Genomic DNA, 21,771 nt, shown 5'->3' with positions numbered 1-21,771 from the left:
TGGGAAATAAGGACTTGAGCTGAAGAAGGAAAAAGAACTGAACTGAAGATGAGAAGAGAAGAAGTCAGAAACTGAATCTAGGGACAGAATCTTGGGGGGGGGGGCAGATTTTGAGAAGAATTTCAGCTAAAGGAAAAGAAATTGAAGAAGACAGAGACTCAAAGAGAAGAGTAGGTACAAATTGATCAGAAAAAAAGAAAAGTTGGTTTTGGATGTCAAGGTGCTAATTAGGGTAAGGGAAACCAGGTGAACCACAAATGCTACAAGCTAAAAAATAGGATTTTTACATAAACAGATAGTACTCAGAGTGTTTTGCTTTCTGCCACAGCCTTCCATGAGCTTCAATCCTTTCTTTAAAAAGATTGTTTGATGGAGGAATTCCATGTGAACTGGAACAACCTCCAGGAATTAATGCAGAATGAAAGGAGCAGAACCAGGAGAGCATTATACACAGAGACATTATACACTGTGGCACAATCAAATATAATAGACTTCTCTAATAGCAGTGATGCAATGATCCAGGACAATCCTGGGGAACATATGAGAAAGAACGCTATCCACATTCAGAGAAAGAACTGAGGGAGTAGAAACATAGAAGAAAATCAACTGCTTGATCATAGGGTTTGATGGGGATATGATTGGGGATATAGACTCTAAACGATCATCCTAGTGCAAACATCAATAATATGGAAAAAGGTCTTGATCAATGACACATGTAAAACCCAGAGGAATTACTCATTGGCTATGGGAGGGGGAGGGGGGAAGGAGGAAGGGAGGGAAAGAACATGATTCATGCAACTATGGAAAAATACTCTAAATTAATTAAATAAATAAGCTTCTAAAAAAATGTGCCACACAATATGCAGGAAAAATCTTGAGTGGACTGAAGCAGATAAAAATGTAACATGAAAATGTTTAAGAAACAAGTCTGGAAATACAGAACTATAAGTCATCTGGATTCATATAATTAAACCCAGGGAAGCTGATGTGATCACCAAGTGAGAGAATAAAAAAATGGTTTAGCAGAAAGTCTAATCCTTATCTTATTTAAAAGTTTAAGAGGGGGCAGCTGGGTAGCTCAGTAGATTGAGAGCTAGGCCTAGAGATGGGAGGTCCTAGGTTCAAATCTGGCTTCAGACACTTCCCAGCTGTGTGACCCTGGACAAGTCACTTGACCCCCATTGCCTAGCCCTTTACCACTCCTCTGCCTTGGAACCAATACACAGTATTGACTCCAAGACGGAAGGTAAGGGTTTAAAAAAAAAAAGTTTAAGAAAGCAAACTGCTAAAGTCAGTTATTTAGTGATTGAGTTGAAACTAGAATTCAAGTCTCACAACTCCTACGTTAGAGCTCTATATTATGTCATGCTAACTACCCTAATTGATTTTTCATCTTTATTTGTATTGCAATGACAAATTTAAATGTAGAGATCAAAATTTACTTTTAGAATTTTGTGATACTTGATATAAGCAGAACAACCAGGAGAGGGAATTGGTAGCCTAACTTATTTTAGAAATTCTGAACTGAACCGTTACACAGTCATCACTAAAATGTAATACTATTGTAATATAAGAAATTATAGAAGAGACAGTTCAGAGAGAAACCTAAGAAAAATCATTCAAACTGATTCAGAGTGAAGTGAGCAGGACCAGCAGAGCAATTTATACAATAGCAGCAATACCAGAGACAAACAACTTTGAAAAATGTAAGAGCCCTGATGAATGCAATAACCAACAATGACTTCAGAGAATTCTTGATGAAACATGCTGCCCACACATATGAAAGAGGGATGATGTAATAAGGGTACAGACTGAGACATATAGTTATAGAAATCTAATGATCGAATTTATTTAAAATAGTAATATTTATTATAAATGTTTTATTTTTTCTAGTGGGAGGAGGTGTAAAGGAGAGAAAATATTTTAATTATTACAAACTTACTTCAGTCACTCCTTCATCCTCAGATAGGTACCCATGAGGTACAAAAAAGCCATCATCCTCATCTTCATCCTCACCGCCATCTTCATCATCATCCTAAGGAGGAAAAATAATTAAGTTCATTGGGGGGTGGGGAGCACGCACAAGTGTGTATATAACAGATCTTTGCCAAAACTGAAGGAGGAAACACCATTTAGTGTTTCATGCAATCAGGACAGTCAGGTATGAATCCTATCAAATCAGTTTAAATGGATTTTGACCCTATCTCTTAAAAGCCAAGTGGTTCTTACCCCTTCACTATGGGAAAGTGACTCTCCTGGTTCTTCTTCTTCCCACTCCTCATCACTATCTATCTCGTAGTCCAACAGCTTCTAAAAGAAGAAATGAACCAATGTCAATGAGCCAAGTTCTCCTCTTCAATGGATATTTTAGAAAACCAATATTTTGTTTAGTAACTAATATTACTTATTATATGTTATTGTAAGAATTAAAATTAGGACTCTGGTAATCCTCTCTTAGGATTACACATGGGATATTGTCCTACCTGGGTCCCTGCTTTCCTGGAATTGTCACGTCACCTAGGCTGGTCACTTAGTTATGTAACCTAGGTTACATGACTAAATTCAAACTAGTTGTGGAAAGAGAGTTTAAAAAGATTTGAAGGAAAAATACTGAATTAGAGGAGAAATTAAGGAAGGAAATAGCTGGATTAGAAGAACGAGTAAAGCAAAGAGCTATAAGACTGACAGGCCATAGCTCCTTTAAAAGAGTCTAAGAGGCAACCAATCACATGCTCTTTTTGTGGGAAGGAAGGTCAGGTAGCTAAGATTGTAGAATGAGGAACCAAGAAAATAGAGACAGAAGAGACTGGAGAAATAACAATAAGAACTTGAGTACATGGAATCAGTATTAATGTTTATTTTGAAGGACACATTTACAATTCCTATTAGTCCTAATACCCCAAAGCTTTAGACTATGGAAACCTGCCATTGACTGTTAAGTATTATGGAACTTTAACTAAATTTGTGTCTGATTTCAAAAGAAGGGATTACTAAGGAGCTAAGAAGTGCTAAGAAGCACAAGGTCAAGGAGATCAACAAACCCTCTGGGACTGATGAGGATCTGTACCAAGACAGAGGACTTGCTTTGAGGTTCAAGGAAGTAAGTGGCTGTTTGACAAATACAGATGTTGGACTTCCCCACGCCAGGTTTCTATAAGTATGTTGGCTTTCATTTTGGCTGCCCTCTCCCTGAGATTGAAGACAAAATCAGACCAGGGAATCATATTTCCCTTTTACCTCATATTTTTATCCCCTTTTTCTTTTATAGCATGGCAATTTTCTATAGTCCTGGCTGCTGATGGGTAAGTGCAACGTTACTACAATTGTCCTGCATGCTTGTAGGACATAAGCCACTTTAATTGGGCCTTGATGGTGATTCAAGGAACTGTTATGGTTTTATTTTTACTCACAATTTATATACATAAGATTTTGATATAAGTATTTTTCAAGAATTTAAATTTTTTTCTCTTCTATTTGATTTTTCATTTTCTTTTGAGAATTGATTCATATACCTCATAGCTCAGCCATGTATCCCAGGGCGACTCTAGTGTTGGTCAACACCCTCCTAAAGGGGGATTGTATAATTATCCTAAAATCCAAAGTTTAAGATCTTTTATTATTTTATTTTTTTAAATCCTTACCTTCCACCTTATAATCAATACTGTGTATTGGTTCCAAGGCAAAAGAGTGGTAAGGGCTAGGCAATGGGGGTTAAGTGACTTGCCCAGGTTCACACAGCTGGGAAGTATCTGAGGCCAGATTTGAACCCAGGACTTCCCATATCTAAGCGTGGATCTCAATCTACTGAACCACTAACTGCCCCCTGCCATTGACTGTTGAGCAAGTCATTTAAACTCTCTTGGAGTTTGACTAGATGACCTCAAAGCTTTCTTCCAGCTCTAAATCTTTGATCCTGTGAAATGGGAAACCATGAAATCTTCTTGAGCAGAAAAGGGATGCTGTTAGATCTCTGCTTTAGGAAGATGACTTTGGTGACCAACACAGGGTGGATTATTTCATTGTGTTGTGTCTGTGGTGTTGTATCCCATTTAAGGTTTCATTTGGCTGCTATGCGAGGGGCATCGGCCTGCCTGGAGGTGATGCTGGCCCATGGTGCCAATGTCATGAGCACTGATGGCTCAGGTAAACACTCTTCCCTCATGCTGGGACTATGGAATTAGGGAGGGACAGGGTCTGACATTAAGAGTCTTTAACCCTCATCCTATCATGGACCGGGGGCAGAATGCTAAAATGTTTCAGTTTCCCCATCTATAAAATGGGGATTTATGAACCCATTGGTATCAAGGCAACATGCTATTGTGGATACAATGATGAACTTGGAGACAGAAAGGCCTGGGCTCAGTGGTTACCATATACCAGGCACTGTAGTAAGCACTGGTGTGTCTGTGGCTTATTAGATGGCTCTAGGTAAGTTCCTTCCCATCTCTAAGCTTCCATTCCTGTCAAACGAGAAACTCTGGACTAGAAAGAGACAGAGAAAAAGAGGGAGAGAAAGAGGAGGGGAGAGTGGATAGCTATGGACCTAAAGGCCCTTCTTGTTTTAGTCTTCCATTCTTTTCATCTTTTCATCCCCTTCCTCTCTTAGGTATCCTGTGTGGTAGACACTGTGGACAGCAGTGGTTGGACAGCACTCCATCATGCAGGTGGGTACCAAATCCTGGCTTCCCTTCCCTCCTCTTAGGAACCAGGTCCTAGTCTGATAGGGTGACTAAGTCCCATTGCATTCTTCCAGGTGGGAGCTCCTTGTCTAGGACCCCTCCCCTCCCACTAAGCAAGTGTCATGCTTCAATCTTATACCACAATACAGAAATTCCTTCCATATTGATACCCCTCAATCGGGAAAATCTGAGTTAAATTTTTTTGTCCTCCCTTAGTACTAGTGAAGAAGTCAGAATTATTTTTTTCTTTTATGGGGTACCTTCCTGTAAAATTTAAGTATTTATTTGATCATAGCCTATATGTAGGTCAATGTTAAAATAAAAATGTGCATGAAAAAGAAACAAATATAGAAATGTAAATGAAACAAATTTGAGGAGAATAATACTGAGCATAATACTGAGCATACTACATGTATAACAAAATAAATTTTAAAAAATAACTTTTGAAATTTCCCTAATGGTACTGGCCATTAGTCTATGGTACCATCTCTGCAAACTAATTTTTTATTTATTTTAATCTTAAAAAGGGAATTGTATATATTTGTGGTATGAAAAGATAAAATATGTTATTATATAGTACTATACACATATTTTATGCATTTCTGAGTTTCTCAACCTTTTCTGCACTGTCTGCTGGCCTTCTTGTGTTATTTGTGGCTTCTGCAAAACTCCCCAAAAAATTCCCATTTAATTTCTTATGCTGACTCAGGATATAGTGAAAAGTCAGACATATGTAAATCTTGAAATTTCTTAGACTTGTGAATGTTAAAAATTTCCACATTGAGGAATCCGCCATTGGAACAAATTCCCTACTGGAAACATTCCCCATTTTGATGTGAGAACTTGCCAGGATCAGAAATGGGAGGACCTCTACTCCACCTGTACTTAAGACTGCTTTAGGGGAGAAAACTCCTTGCTAAACAATGAAAGTACTTGGACCCATGCTTATAATAAGGCAAGGAGTTCTTTGAGCCATGCCTGTTTTTTAGAATTGATACAATGGGATGCTAGGTACCTAAAAGGGTCGGGCAAGTTTTCTCTTAATGAGATTAGTCGACTCAGCTGTGTTTTCTCTGGTTCAGACTTACTGAGGGGATTAGTCGACATAGCAGCATTTTCTCTGGTTCAGACTTACCGAGGAGGTTAGTCAACTTAGCAGGAATTCAGATGGGCTGTCTTTTAGAAAACATCTACGGTGATTGGTAGATGGAAGAACTTAGGGGAGGTGACATAGGAAAAAACCTCCTATATAAGTAAAGGAATCTCTTGAGCAAGGAATCCTTGGAGGCTTGGAGATAGGATCCTTGGGTCCTTAGAGATAGATCCTTTTGGAGGAGGCCCTTTGAAGATCTCTTGAGAAGAAGTCCCTTGGGAGGCTGACTCTGGCTGGAACTCCCTCTGGGGAGACTCTGTTCCCCAGACATCCTTGCTTAAGACAAATCTTGTGGTGAGTGATAACTGACTGGTTTCTCTCTTAAGGCTTAGGCCTGGGTTGGCCAGGCCTGCCCTGGGCCAACCTATTCTTTTCTCATTAATACCTTTTCTCTCTCCTTCTCCTTTTCTTTAATTCTCAATTGTATTATTAATTAAATTCTCTATAAAACCCAGTTGACTTGGGCATATTCATAATTTGGGAATATATTCCCTGGCGACCACCTTATATTTGATTTAAAAAACCAAGACACCGTAGTGAAACATTTTCTGTGGTCAAATTTACTCACCCTCTCTTATATCTATCACAATTTATATCTTCCATAATTTTAACTCACTACAGTTTATGTCTCTAACTATTTTAAATGTTACAGTTTCCTCTACTTTAGACCTTACTGATTCCTCCAAACCAAACACCTCTGTATCCTTTCACAATTCTTCCTTGGCTGCTCCTCCTCATCCTACACAATCCACTTTAAGTTCACATTCCAACCTAAATTCACACCCTACCTCTGAATTTTCTGGCACCATGGGACAACAACAAACCCTTCCTTTGAATGTGCCCAACTCTTCTATTTCTCAGACTTACCCAATTGAAAATGGAGCAAGAAGCCTAGAAACAGGAGTACCAAATAACTTAGATAGCTTATTTCCTTTAAGGGAAGTACTCACTTTTAATAAGAATGGAAACTTGGTATCTGTAAGACATCATACACTTTTACCCCTGAGGATTTAAAAAAATTGAAGGAAGATATGCCATCATTTGAGGATGAACCAATATTAATTATAAAAAAATTAGAGAACATATTCAGAACTTTTGACCCCACTTGGTTGGATGTTGAGAATATATTAGAAGCATTATTGACAAAGAGAGAGAAAAATAATATCGTCTCTCTGGCTAATGAAAAACGAGGTAGAAGAGGACATTATTGGCCAACTGAAGATCCACATTGGAACCCCAATGTTGAACTAGATTACACAAAACAAAACCAGGCCAGAGAAGCATTATTGACAGCCATGAGAGCTTTCTCTGATAGACCTGAAAAATGGTCAAAATTTGAAAAAACCCGACAACATATTGATGAAACACCCTCCCAATTTATGGACAGACTTATTGACATAGGGAATACATATATGGACCTTGATTTGTCCAGAGAAAGAGACATTAGACAAATACGTAGGCAATTTGTTAAGAATTGTTGTTCAGTGGTAAAAGATTACTTCAGAACTAGCTGTCCTAATTGGGACTCTATGGACCTCGATGAACTAAGGAGAGTAGCAACCTATGTTTATAAAGGTCGTGTAAAAAGACCTGAGGAAGACGATACATCAGTGGAAGATTTAAAGAAAGAAATTGAAATGTTAAGGAGAAAATTGAAAAATAAGGGAGAGACTATATAGCCCCTTTGCGGGAATTCACAAATACATCAGTAACTTGCCACTTCTGTGAGAAGGGCCACAAAATGATGGAATGTAGAACTTTTCTTAAGATGATTGGAAGGAATACGCAGTTTAATAATAGCTTTAGAAATAATAACTATAGAAATGATGATAATGGTCATAGAAACCAGAATTTTAGAAACTCTAGAAATTATAATAATGACTATGGAAATAACTATAATGAATATAGAAATAAGAACTTTAGAAACCAAAATTATAGAAATAGGAATTGGGAAAATAATGACAATGCTCCAAATGAAGAAAATTATAATGATAATGACCAACAACAAAATATGAGAAATGCAGCTCGTCCAAAAAATAGTCGAGGTGCCCTTCAGGGGGGTGCCCAAGGAATATCCCAAACACAATGATGGTGTCTGGGGGGGGGGAGGACTGGGGCACAGGAATCAGAGGATACAATCTTTGATTTTCTGGACCCTGATGTCCTACTACCCGTTGTCCCTATCCACTGCCCTCCCCATACTAATGAACCCCATGTTACCTTACAGGTGGGTAACATTTATTATGATTGTCTATTAGACACTGGAGCTACCAGGTCTGTATTGAAGAATGTACCAGATTTAAATTGTTATTCCGTTGATTCACAAAGTGTAGTGGGGGTATCAGGAATACCCCAAAGAGTTGAAAAACTTGCCCCTAGAATGGTGTCTGTAGGACCCCTAGAGGTACAACATTCCTTTCTTTTAATGCCTGACTCTCTTTTAAATTTGCTGGGGAGAGACCTTCTATGCAAACTCAGAGCCACAATAACTTGTTCACCAGATGGTTCTTTATCATTGGAAGTACCAGAGGAATCTTTAAATTTACCCCCTGTACTTCTCTCCAAAAACCAGGAGGCATAAGAGCCTTCCACTTTTGAAATACCTAAGGATATACCGGAGTCTCTTTGGGCCACATCTTCTTCCGATGTAGGCTTACTTAAATCTGCTGTTCCTGTGCAGATAAAAACTAAATCTAGCCCACCTCCTTCCATCCCTCAGTATCCCCTCTCAAAGGAGGCAATTGAGGGTATTACACCAGTTATTAACTCATTAATAGAACAGGGAATAATAATCCCTTGCAAATCTGAATACAACACGCCCATCCTGCCAGTTAAAAAACCAAAAAGAGGGCCTGATGGCAAGTACCTCTATAGATTCGTACAGGATCTGAGGGCAGTGAATAATCACGTTATAAAGAGATACTCCATAATTTCTAACACAAATACTATTATTTCCTCTATTCCTAGCACAGCTACATACTTTACAGTAGTAGACTTGTGTTCAGCTTTCTTTTCCATACCTATACATGAGAACTCCAGGCATATTTTTGCTTTTACCTGGAAGGGCTCGCAATATACATGGAGTCGGCTGCCACAGGGTTATGTGGAAGTCTGAGTTTATTTGAGCAAATTTTGAGCCAAGACACAGACAATATAACATTTAAAAATAGCAAATTAATCAAATATGTAGATGATCTACTCTTGGCTTCAACAGATGCAGAAACATGTCAAGAAGATAGCAAACACCTTCTTTTGGAATTGCACAAAAGAGGGCATAAAATCTCGAAGGATAAAGTTCAGTGGTGTCTCCCTAAAGTAGAATATTTGGGATTCATCCTGACTGCGGATGCCCGTTATATTTCTCCAAAACGAATTGAGAATATTCAAAATTTAAGCGCTCCTACTACTAAGAAACAGTTGAGAGCAATTTTAGGAGCAACAGGGTTTTGCAGACAATGGATTCCTTGCTATGGGGAAATTACTAAACCCCTTAAAGCATTAACAAAGAATTCAGTTCCTGAACCCCTCAAATTAGAGCCTGAACACTTGTCAGCTCTATCAGATCTAAAAAAGGCTATCATGTCTGCCCCTGCTCTAGGCACCCCAGATTACAACAAGCCATTTACTTTGTATGTGCATGAGAGAAGAGGAGTAGCTTCTGGTGTGTTAACTCAGACTTTGGGACCTTCTCAGCGCCCAATTGCTTATTATTCTGCTCAACTGGACCCAGTAGCAGCAGGAGCACCACCATGTCTTAGAGGAGTAGCTGCTACAGCCTTACTAGTAACAAAAACTGTTGATTTAGTATTGGGATGTCCATTAACAATAATGTGCCCACATGAGGTAGAAGCATTATTGATAAAACATAGAACACAGGCATTCTCGGATCAGAGAATTACAAGATATGAAATAACCTTATTAAATAGTGAAAACATTACTTTAAAACTTTGTACTACTCTTAACCCTGCCACCTTGCTTCCAGATTTACCAAATTCAGGAGAACCATTACATAGTTGTGAAACATTAGTGTCCATGGCAGAAAAACCTCGAGATAATCTCTTGGACACTCCCTTAGACAATGCAGATCTGATTTTATTTACTGATGGTTCCTCTTTTATGAGGGATGGCATACGTTACACTGGAGCTGCCTTAGTCTCAGAATTTGCCACTGAATGGTCAGCTTCACTACCTTCTAACATTAGCGCTCAAGGAGCAGAATTCATAGCTCTGAAGCAAGCTTGTATAATTGCCAAGGATAAAAAGGCAACAATTTATACGGATTCTAGATATGCTTTTGGCATTTGTCACTCAGTCGGAATGTTATGGCTCCAGAGAGGATTTTTAACCTCAGCTGGAAAATCTATAACTAATGCAGAAATTATTAATGAAGTTCTTTCTGCTCTCCTGAAGCTGCCTGAAGCCCTAGCTGTAGTTCATTGTTCTGCCCATACAGGTGGCACTGACCCTGTCTCTAGAGGAAATGATTAAGCAGATGCCGCTGCAAAGCTAGCAGCCATAGAAGGACCTGAATTAATTTTAACATTAACAACCACTAATGATTTAAATCTACCACTTTCCTATAATGAAAAGGAAGTGGAAAAATGGAAACAAAAATTTAAAGCAAAACAGATTAATGGAGTATGGGTGTCATCTGAAGGAAAACCCCGGCTCCCTAGAAGTTTCTATAACCAAATTTGCCAATCTATTCATAAAAATGGCCATTTTGGCACCGAGGGCATCGTGGACTCTGTCAAGAGAGTATGGATAGCCCCTGGTATAACTACTATAGCCTCTAAAGTATGTTCAGCCTGCTCTACCTGCCAGGCATATAACTTACATTTCGTGGAAAAGCCTTTGGTGGACGTCCTCTGGCTTACACACCTTTTGAACATCTGCAGATAGATTTCATAACAATGCCAAAGGCTGGATGTTATAAATTTTGTCTAGTAATTGTAGATCAACTAACCAGATGGCCGGAAGCATTTCCTGCGACCCGAGCCACGGAGGATTTTGTTGCAAAGATACTTTTAAAGGAAATTATTCCTCGCTTTGGCCTGCCTGCACGTATTGATTCCAATAGGGGAAGTCATTTTACTGATTCTGTCCTAAATCAGATATATATTCTTGCTTGGGAATAACCCCCAAATTCCATGTTCCATATCATCCCCAGAGCTCAGGCCAAGTTGAAAGGATGAATAAAGAACTTAAAACTATGATTGGCAAATTATGCACTGAGACCCATTTAAAATGGCCTGAAATTCTCCCTCTGGCCCTATTATATCTTACAAGCAGGCTTAAAGGAGACCTACACATCTCACCATTTGAGATGCTTTTTGGACATCCACCTATACAGGCTAAGCCTTTCTCCCTGGCTTATACTTCGGTATTAGGGGGAGATATTACATTGCTTTCTATATACAGGAGTTACAGCACAAACTACGTGAACTTCATGAATCCGGAGCTGCAGTACAAGCTGGACCATTAGACTTTTCTCTGCATGACCTGAATCCAGGAGATAAAGTTTATATTAAGAATTTCAAGCAAACTGGAGCAACTCAGCCTTCGTGGGAAGGACCATTCCAAATATTGTTAACTACTCCAACATCTATAAAGATTGGAGAAAAGGATTCTTGGATTCACTGCTCACATGTGAAGAAAGCATCTTCTGCTGAGACTGATTGACTGTATCCTATCATATGAATTGAAGATAATAATCCATAGACAAATGGATGCTGTTTTTTGAGAACACATTGAATTGCTGATTTTTTCCTTATTTTTATTATTGCTTTTCTTTTATTTTTTCATTAGAATATTTGATTTTTTCTCATTTCTTGTACTAAAGTACTTCTTACTTAAGTACTTAATACAAGTTAATATATATATTCTTGCTATAATGTCAATGCAAAAGCTTTAAACTATGGGAACCTGCCATTTATTGATAAAATATTATAGGACTGTGATTAATGTTTGAATCTGATTCCAGAAAATAGGATAAAAACAAGGAGCACAGACTTAACCTGAATAGTGCCAAAAAAAGAGCACACAGGAAATACTAATGTGAGACTCGAGGTTGCCACACTTGACATACGTCAAGTCGTAGGACTTCCTTTTATCTACACTCTTTGTGAAGTACTCATACAAGTACAAAGTTTGACTATCATGCTGGCTCCCTATATCCCTGAGAATGACAAAAAACTCAGACAAGGGAATGATGCTTCCCTATCAAAATAGAATTCTAATTCTTCTCTTCTTATATTATGGCAACTTCCTGTAGTCTTGGCTACAAATGACTAAGTGAAATATTACTGCATTCGGTCCTACATACTTGTGGGATAGAAATTACTTTAAATTGGACCTATACAAGGACGTATTTTGAATTTTTTTTCCTTATGTTTTTGATTGTTTTTTCCCTTCTTTTGATAATTGACTCATATACCCCCATAACTGAACATTGCATTCTGAGCTAAACTTGATGTTTTTTAATACCTACTTCAGGGGGGATTGTATTTTAATTTAAAATCTAAGAATTTTTTAATTTTTTTGTTTGAGATTGTATTTTTATAAAAATCCAAGAATTTTGAATTTTTGTTTAAGATTGTACTTTTATAAAAATTCAAGATTTTGATTTTGTTCGAGAAAAGATCTTCAAGAAAGAAGCTTGAAACTTTTATATCCAGAGAATGAACTATTGCAGAAAGATGCCGGAAAACCTACACTTCATCAAGAAAATCAAGAACGAACTTTGGATATGATTGATTGAACTGAACTTTGATTGAACATTTATTATAAATGTACACATTTTTGCCAAAAGGGACTGCCCCTAATTTGGCTTTCTGTCAATGCGCCTAGCAAAACATTGGTTTTGCTTTCTTTTCTTTTCTATTTCCTTCCTCACTATTCTAATTCCTCTTAGAGATTTGAATATCGTGTATATCTATAGTTAGAAATGCATTTAGGATTACAAATTGATTATGTTAAATGATCAATTGGGAGACTAGTCTCCCAATGATCATCAGGGGGGATTGTAAATCTTGAAATTTCTTAGACTTGTGAATGTTAAAAATTTCCACATTGAGGAATCCTCCATTGGAACAAATTCCCTACTGGAAACATGTCTCTAACTATTTTAAATATAACAGTTTATGACATCAACTATTTTAAATGTTACACATATCAAGAGATGTAGGTTTAAATCCTAGCTCTGTGCCTGCTACATATGATCATGGGGGAAGTACCTCCTACAAGCTGTTTCTCAGATAATACAACAAAAGCAATTTCTAATTTTAGGTGGGGAAAGTACTTTGTAAACAACAACAACAACAACAACAAACACTATAGAAATGTATATTATTGATGAGTGACAACAGATCACAGAGAATGAAAATTTGAGGGTTAGGATAATCAATTCAATCTTCTGGAGAAAGGTTCCTAGACCTGGGTTCTAGTTTGTCCTTACTACTGATTTGGGCAAGTTGTTGTCCTCAGCCTCAGTTTCTTTATTTCTACTTCAGTGCTTTTAAACATCCATGATAAGTGGGGCCCATCTTCCTGCAGATTACAGACATTCCATTCCTTGGTGGATAGATTAAAGCAATGCGGTGGATAAGAAAAAAAAAATCACAATCTAGTTGTCCACTTTCTAGTGCTTGGCTTAGCCAGGAAGAGGCCTGGACAAGAGTCAAACATGGCCTGTACTTGAAGGTTTTTCAAGAATGTAGGAGCTGCATACTAATGATCAATTGGTTGCCACTGTGTTATTATAACCTATAGAAATGTGCGGTCTACTTCCATAACCTTTGAGGAGGTAACCTGTCACAGCTGAAAGAACAATGAACTTGGAGTCAGAGGATATGGACTTGGTCCCAGTTCTGACTAAACGATCCCAGGAAAATAACAGCTTCTTGGGGGCTTAGTTTCCTCATGTGAAAATGGTGGCGGTCAGACTGGATGACCTCTAAGGTTCCTTCTGGACATAGACCTGTGACCCTATGGAGAGCCCAGATTCAGCTCCATGTCATGGAGACATCACTGTTGGGCTTCAGTGGAGGTTCCTTATCTGTAAAATGGGGATAATATCCAGGCTCCATACCTCATAGGGGTTCAGAAAATGGATATGAAATTGCCTTTGAGAAGTCTTAAGCACATAAATATGAGGAATTAGTAAGTTTGGAGGCTTATGGTGCTGGGGACAAGATTTTAAAGAGGGAAGAGGACTCTACTGAGGCTGCCATCTTTGACAGAGAACACCTGCATAGGTCAATGCTTGAAGTATAAATGAAGAGGGTAGGATTATGAGGTGTGATAGGAATATGATAATAAGTACATATTAAAAGCTAATATTTGCATAGCACTGAGGTATGCAAAATGATTTATGTATATAATCTCATTTAAGCCTCAATAACTCTATGAATTGGTGACACTATGGTTCCTACTTTACAAATGAGGAAACTAAAGCCAAGAGAGGGTAAGTGACTTACTCGCATAATGCAGCTAGCAAGTGCCTATGGCAGGATTAAACTCAGGTTAAGTGACTTGCCCAGGGTCACACAGCTAGGAAGAGAAGCCAGATTTTAACCCAGGATCTCCTGTCTCTGGGCCTGGCTCTCAATCCACTGAGCCACCCAGCTGCCCCCTGTTTTAAGATCTTTTAAAGCAATTTTAGGGGGGGAAATTGTCAACACCTTGAATCAAGAAAATTGGATCTTCTGGAGAAGATGCCATAAGGATGCCTATAGAAATCACACACTACATCAAGAGATCTAAAGTGAACTTTGGGATATAATGAACTGAAGGGGGTTGAACCTATCATTTATTCTGAATGTAAACTCTTATGCCAAAAGGGAGTGCCCCCAATTGGCTTTTTGTCAATGCATCTATCATTTTTTCCCTTCTTTTTCTTCTCTTTCTCCCTTATTCCCCAAATTGTTGCAATTCCCTCTATGCAAGGTGCAATATTTTATACACCTCTAGTTAGAGAATCTTTAGATGAATAGGCTACATGTGTGCAACAACTCACTGGGGAGACTAACATGTTAATTTCCCAGAAGCCCCAAATGAAGAGATTTTAACATGCTGGTTTCCCAAAGAATCAAAGGGGGATTATATGAAGGGAATCCTCTCCTAGGATCACACATGGGATGTTGTCTTGCCTGCGTCCTGGCTTTCCTGGAGCTATGTCACTTAAGTTACGTAACCTAGGCTACATGACTGAATTTGAACCAGATGTGGAAGGAGAGGTTAAAAAGATTAGAAGGAAGAAGTGCATATAAATATAAGAATAAAATAAGTATAAGGGAGAAGTGCCAAAAATATATATATATATATATATGTCTCTCTGTCTCTAGAGATTGGCTTAGGGGAATGGCTGCTATGGTCAGGCTGAGACTATCCACATGGTAGTTAGATTAGACTTTTTTCTACCTATTTCAAATCCTTTACCAATCCAAGTGATTCTAACAAACTTTATAAAATTCCAAGGACCAGAGTCCTAATTTTAATTCTTACATTAATCCATACCATCCCCATATAGACCTAAGGCTCTTTGAAAACAGGGATCATAGGATCAGAGTTAAGGCTATAAAGAATATCTTATCTAAATTGCAAAAACTACTCTCAGGATGAAAATATCATTCTCTGTACTATAAGTGATAAATAAACATTTTTCTGTTGTAGAGATGGATGAGAATAGAAAAGTGGGAGAAACTAAAACATTTTTTAAAAACAAAGAAAATAAGACCATAACAAGACCAAATAAGGGGGCAAGCTATAAAGCCTCTTCATCACCCAACAAAATATAATCTAAACACCAAGCAATTTTTAAAATTGCTTACACTGTCCTTGGACCAGGGGTTTCGTGGACGGATGGCTGGAGTTTTCTTGTTCCAGGTACCCCAGTATGCAGGCCGATGGTTCTCGGAGAACTGTAGGAGCTTCATCCTGCCAAATTTCTTCCTTTCAGGAACATCACTGACTTTGCCACTCTCCACGATTACTACATCACTGCTAAGTAAAAGACTGAATTGAGAAATTCATCATACAAAAAACTGGTGCTATGGAGAGGCCTTGGCCATCCCTTAAGGGGCAAAAACCTCCTTTCAAGTAAATAAACTATAATCTATAAATATTTGCCCCAATTAGAAAATACCAATTCCTGTTCTACAGACAAAACTTCAGTATGCCACAATTCCCTACGTAACACAAATATACATGTAAATGGTAAAGGGAAAACCAGAAGAAGGGAAAAAAGGTCACTGCAAAGAAATAGCTTAATTATTTACAATAAGCTGAGTTACATGAAAGCAAATTAATAAAGAAAAAATCTCTTCTCTAGAGATTTTTCAAACAAGATTAGACTGGTGAACTAGCAAGTAAAAATAAACTTCATAATGATCACTGTTTCCTAGAGGATGGAATGCCATTTGATAGGCAGTCTCAATAGAACACTGCCCTTTCTGCAGTAAATATATAGAGTAGTTTTTATAGAATTTTATAGAATTACAAATTATCAGAACTGGAAGGAGCCTTAGCAGCCAGTAAGTCCAACCCTTGAGGTTCCAGGTGAGGAAACTGAGGATCAGAAACATTAAGTGGCTTGCCACCAGAACACTGTGAGGGAGATGCCATTATTACTCTCATTTTAAAGATGAGGAAACAAAAACTCAGAGAATTAACTTGCCCAAGATTCCACAGCTTTTGGGTGTCTGAAATGAGATTGAGCTTAGGACTCCCTGAATCCAAATACAATATATGCCCACTATGATGTCTTGCTCCTCTAGACAACCATTTTGGATAAACTCTAAAGATTAAGCAATTTATCCTTGGATAACAAAATAATATTCACCTCAATTTACGGATGAGGAAAATGAGGATGAGAAAATTAAAACTATGTCCAGCACTAATTCTATTCCATTAAGCTGTGTTTAGGCAGGCTCACACATTTATAGACACAGACAATGAAGTTAAGAAGAGAAGACTTGTCCCAACACCATACAACTTGTCAGTAGCAGAGATATGATTAAAACCGAGGCCCCTGACTCCCAGCTCAGCACCACATTAGAACAGATTCATAAATAAGAAACGAAAACAAACTATTTCCCCAGATACTAACCTGTTGATAGTGTTAGGACCTCGAGTATAAGGCAAGGTGGGTCCAGATTTGTGAGGTTCTCGGCACTTAAGATCTTTGAGAAAATTTAATTCCGAATTTTGGTCCTTAAGAAGTTGGTCAAGCTGATCAGAGAGGTCTTGATCAAAAACCACCCGACAGAGAGGGGCAAGGACCATGTTCTCTTTAATTTCAAAGGGGGCAAACTTCCCACAAGAGCCAGCAAGGGTCTGAAATTAAGAATAAATCTTATATTGAAATAGCTACCTACAATATATCATACCATATCACATATGGTTAAAAAATATATTTTTTAAGATTCTAGCTCAAGATATTTGGAATGAATGCTAAAGCCTAACAAATGTGTACCCGAATTAATTTTTTGCATAAACCTAAATATCAGTTACTAATATGTACATTTTTCAGTAATATTCTTTCAGCATCAGTCTGACTACAAATTTTAGTAGTAATTAAAATAAAGGTATGAATGACCTTCCTCTGCTTTTAACTCCAATAACACTTAAAAATCTACATGGCTTGGGGGGAGCTGGGTAGCTCAGTGGATTGAGTGTCAGGCCTAAAGACAGGAGGTCCTAGGTTCAAATCTGGCCTCAGACACTTCCCAGCTTTGTGACCCTGGGCAAGTCATTTGACCCCCATTGCCTAACCCTTACCACTCTTCTGCCTTGAAGCCAATACACAGTATTGACTCCAAGACAGAAGGTAAGGGTTTAAAAAAAAAAATCTACATGGCTTAATGATACTGCCTTATACTGTTTTATTTTTCTTTCAGCTGTCAGTTTTGCCCCACCCCCCCAGCTATAAACCCTTAAAAGGAAGAATTATTTTTCTCATGCCTATAAAATATCTATTACAACCACTTAAGTCTCTAAATTTATTGAGTGACAACTATGTCATCTTTGCTTCTTTGAGATGATAAATGAATAACAAATTATATCTCCTGAATTTGGAAAAGTAAAATTTCTGTAGCCAGAGATCACACATAATTATAAAATAAAACCTGATTGTTTCAGAAGATATCATTCATTAAAAACAAAACAAAACAAAACAAAATCCCAACCAATCAAACAAGAAAAAGCTGAAACTGAAAGACAAGTTTCTTACCTTGGGAGCTTGTGGGGTCTTTGGTTTCTGAAAGAACCTGGTGATTTCTGCCTTCTCTGCTTTAATGCGCTATAATGAATAAAAGATGAAAGAAGACAAGGTAGTAAGTCTTCCCATATCTATTCCACCATTCACACAGGTGCCAAAATAATTTGCCTAATGGAAAGGTCTGACCATATTCCCCTGCTCAAAAAAAGTTTAGTGGTTCTCTGCTGTCTACAGAAGTAATTCTCAATTGTGGGGACCAATTTTTTCTAACACCAATAAAATGTCACAGACTCTAACAAGATAATTATGCTATTAGCATCTATTGATTAAGAAAATACCTGGGAAGTCAGGAGGTGGAGATGGAGGAGTGAGGGAATTTTAGACAAGAAGGGTTCAGTCAGAGAATTGGCCCAAATCTGAGGATAGAATGTTATGAGTGAGGAAAAGCAAGGAGGCCAGTGTCACTGGATAGCAAAGTACATGGGGATGAGTAAGAATATTTGGGGAATGAAGGAGGTAGGGGAGAGAGGTTATGAAGAGCTTTGAATGCCAAACAGAATTTAATGCTTCATTCTGGAGGCAAAGAGAAACCAATTGAGTTTAATAAGTGTGTGTAGGGATGGGGGACAGAGAGTGAGAGGAGGGAGGTGTGACATAGATCTGTGCTCTGAGAAGATCACTTTGGCAGCTAAGTGGAGAATTGTCTGCAGAAGGGAAAAATTCCACTACCAAGCTAATTTCTGTATGTTAAAATTCTTCATCTCATTCACAAGTTGGAAGTCTTTACTTCCTTTACCAAACCTGTCCCCATCTCCAGAATGATTCACCCACCCACCCACCCAGTAAAAATGTTTTCTTTCTCTTCAAAATTTTTCCAGAACTCTGGCTGGACCTTTCCTATGCTCCAACTATATTCTACCTTTAACTGCTTTTGTGCAGATGTCATATCCTCCACCCTTTAATTAGATTTTAAAGTTCCTGATGGGTAAGAACTGTGCCACTATTCATCACTGGAATTCCAAGATATAAGAAGTATTTGAGTTTGTAAATAATTTGAGAAATTAAATATGGAATTTCACTCTGATTTAAATGTCCAAAGTGCTCCAACAAAGCTTTCCAGGTATAGCAGTAGGTACTAAGAAACTTTACACCAAAGCAATATTTTAATTTTAAAGCATCAGTTACTCACATGAATCCTGATTTTGGCGGCTGAACTATCTAAACATCCAGAAAGCATGAATTCTTCTGTTAGCAAGGACAGCTTCAAATATCTCCCTACTCCAGATCATCCTCTCAAGTTAGCTGCCAAAGTAATCTCACTCAATGCTTAAGTCTGACTATATCAGTTCCTACACATTAAACCCCAATGGCTCCCTATTACCTCTAGAATCAAATATAATATTCTATTTGATTTTTAAAATCCATCATAACCTGGCCCCTTCCTACCTTTGCAGTCTTTTCACACTTACCTCCCTTCTATGTCTTCTATGATACAGCAGAAACACTGGCCTCCTGGCTGTCCCCTATGCTTGGAATGTTTTTCTTCTTCATCTCTGCCTCTTGGCTACCCCAGTTTTCAAGTCTCAGCTCAGATCCCAAATTTCTCTAAGAGGCCTTTCCTGGTCCCCTTGAATACTAGTGCCTTCCCTCTGAGATAATTCCAATTTGCCCTGTATATATCATATATATATACATACACATACACACACAGATGTTTACATGTTGCCTTCTATCAGAACATGCATGAGCTTTTTGAGGGCATAAATGGTCTTTGCCTTTCTTTACATGCCCAATGCTTAACACAGTAACTAGTACACAGTAAGAATTTAATAAGGGTGCAGCTGGGTGGCTCAGTGGATTGAGAGCCAGGCCTAGAGACGGGAGGTCCTAGGTTCAAATCTGGCCTTGGACACTTTCTAGCTGTGACCCTAGTGACTGGCTAAGTCACTTGACCCCCATTGCCTAGCCCTTACCGCTCTTCTGCCTTGGAACTAACACACAGTATTGATTCCAAGACAGAAGGTAAGAGTTAAAAAAAAAAATTTAATGAATCATTGTTGCTTTGCCTTGAGGATAAGAACTAAGAACCAGCATTATTAAATATGCACATTCCCAGGGGATGCCCCTCTGACTTTGTTCAATAATGTTCAAATTGCCATTAAATAAGAGGCCATCAATAAAAGATAATGGCACCACCAAGAACAGTTTTATAAGATTCTAACACAGCATATATTAGGTACTTAAGCATAGTCATTACTTATTATCTACACGTAGCAACTTAATAATTATTTACCTTCTCTTCCTCTTTTAACCGTTTCTCCTCTTCCTTCTTTCTTTTCTCTTCAAGTTTAGCTCTATATGAAAAAAGTGATTAAATAAAAAAAAATAAGAACATGATTTGCTGAGGCAACACTGAACTCCTATAAAAAGCACTCCTTCAGCAAGGTGGTCAGAATGGTCAAAGACAAGAACCCTTAGTATGATGGAGGGAAACAGAATTTGATGGAGCATGAGATTTCTTTTTCAGTCCTTTCACATACTGAAATTAAATTTATAACCTGTGTGAAAATAATGCATGTGACTTTCCCAGATGAAATATTTGGTTGACAATAATATGTTAAATCACAAAAGAATATTTGGCTGGGAAAAATATAGGTGGCTTCTGACTTATGGACAATGAATACCATGAGCAGCTTAGTTATTTTTTATCCTGTGAGAGTATTGGGGGTGGGGGAGGGAGATGAAACTCTCGTTAGGGTATGTAATTCTTTCTTTTGTATACTGAAACTTAGCTCACCTACTCAAGATTGTATATCACAGCACTCCTAGACAAGGGGGCTAGATTTAGAGGGAGGGGAAATTTCACATCAGGAATACTATAAAAAGTCTGTTCTTACATGCAGGCTTTTGCATTTTGCCATAAGGGCATTTTGCCATCTTTCATGAAAGAATAAAAACTACTTAGTTTTCCAAGCCAGTTTCTTAAAAATTGGAAAATTTCAGGCATTTTATTTTTATCCCACATAGTTTGGGGGCTCGTCCGGGATCCTGGAACAGCAAAAGGCTCTTGGTTTTCTCTTTCGAAAGGCGAGATGCATCAGCCAGTGCTTTTGGCTGCCTCCCAAAGGAAGGAGGTCTGTGAACCTCTGCCAGCTTTCATGCCCAGAGAAAGGATAGAACAGGAATGAAAAGAGCAATGAAGATTTTGGAACACAGAAAGAGGCAGCAAAGAGAGTATGTAAGTATGCATACAGGGCCCCCTCATCAGGTTTGATCCTAACTAAAAGGTTTCCTTGGATGTGGATGTGTGGGATATGTCACAGATGAAGTCTGTTGAGGGTTTGTATGGTTGAAAAAAAAAAAACTGGCTAGATTTATGGGAAGTTATAGGGAGACACAACTAGGTTGTTTCTGAGTTGTAAGACATCTCAGGAAAGATATGGATTGTACTGTTGAATGTGAGAGTAAGCAAGCTAGGTTTGCCAATTTTCAGAATATTTTGGATTGACAAATCCAAAAGAAAGTAAGAAAACCAGGGGATTTTCTGCCATCAGGGATTTTATGGAGTTTTAGATATCTTGATTCTAAGGCAGATGAATAGGTTGACAATGGGGTAAGTAAGTGCAAGTTGAAAGAAAAAAGCAGCAAGAAGGATAAAAAGAATTTATACAAAATTCCCAGAAAAAGCCCTTTAGGGGATAAATTAGAAGACTGGGATAGTT

The 21,771-nt window shown here is 38.1% G+C and overlaps 2 protein-coding genes across 3 annotated transcripts in view; one reads left to right on the top strand and one right to left on the bottom strand.

Annotated features, from left to right (window-relative positions):
* Positions 1–21,771, bottom strand: part of CHAF1A (chromatin assembly factor 1 subunit A) — a 64,707-nt gene that overhangs the window by 6,747 nt on the left and 36,189 nt on the right. The window contains exons 6-11 of one of the 2 annotated variants that reach the window (XM_007488917.3): positions 20,343–20,403; positions 18,062–18,130; positions 16,940–17,166; positions 15,663–15,834; positions 2,230–2,310; positions 1,943–2,035 (exon numbers count right to left, since the gene is read on the bottom strand). In XM_007488917.3, coding sequence (XP_007488979.1) covers positions 1,943–2,035; positions 2,230–2,310; positions 15,663–15,834; positions 16,940–17,166; positions 18,062–18,130; positions 20,343–20,403 — 703 coding nt within the window. The remainder of the gene's footprint in view (positions 1–1,942; positions 2,036–2,229; positions 2,311–15,662; positions 15,835–16,939; positions 17,167–18,061; positions 18,131–20,342; positions 20,404–21,771) is intronic. The other variant, XM_007488918.3, reaches the window with a different exon arrangement.
* On the top strand, positions 2,030–15,698 carry LOC130458281 (uncharacterized). The gene is made up of 2 exons (XM_056822441.1): positions 2,030–4,143; positions 4,607–15,698. The coding sequence occupies exon 2, from the start codon at positions 8,911–8,913 to the stop codon at positions 10,318–10,320; it is 1,410 nt and encodes a 469-aa protein (XP_056678419.1). The 5' UTR covers positions 2,030–4,143; positions 4,607–8,910; the 3' UTR covers positions 10,321–15,698.

This window comes from Monodelphis domestica, chromosome 3 (genome assembly GCF_027887165.1).
Source record: "Monodelphis domestica isolate mMonDom1 chromosome 3, mMonDom1.pri, whole genome shotgun sequence".
NCBI lineage: Eukaryota > Metazoa > Chordata > Mammalia > Didelphimorphia > Didelphidae > Monodelphis > Monodelphis domestica.
Note: the sequence above shows the minus strand (reverse complement) of the source record. Positions and strands in the feature narration are given on the sequence as shown.

Bases quoted from the DNA above. Each gene is read 5' to 3' on its own strand.
- LOC130458281 (XM_056822441.1), top strand. From the start codon at position 8,911: ATGGAGTCGGCTGCCACAGGGTTATGTGGAAGTCTGAGTTTATTTGAG.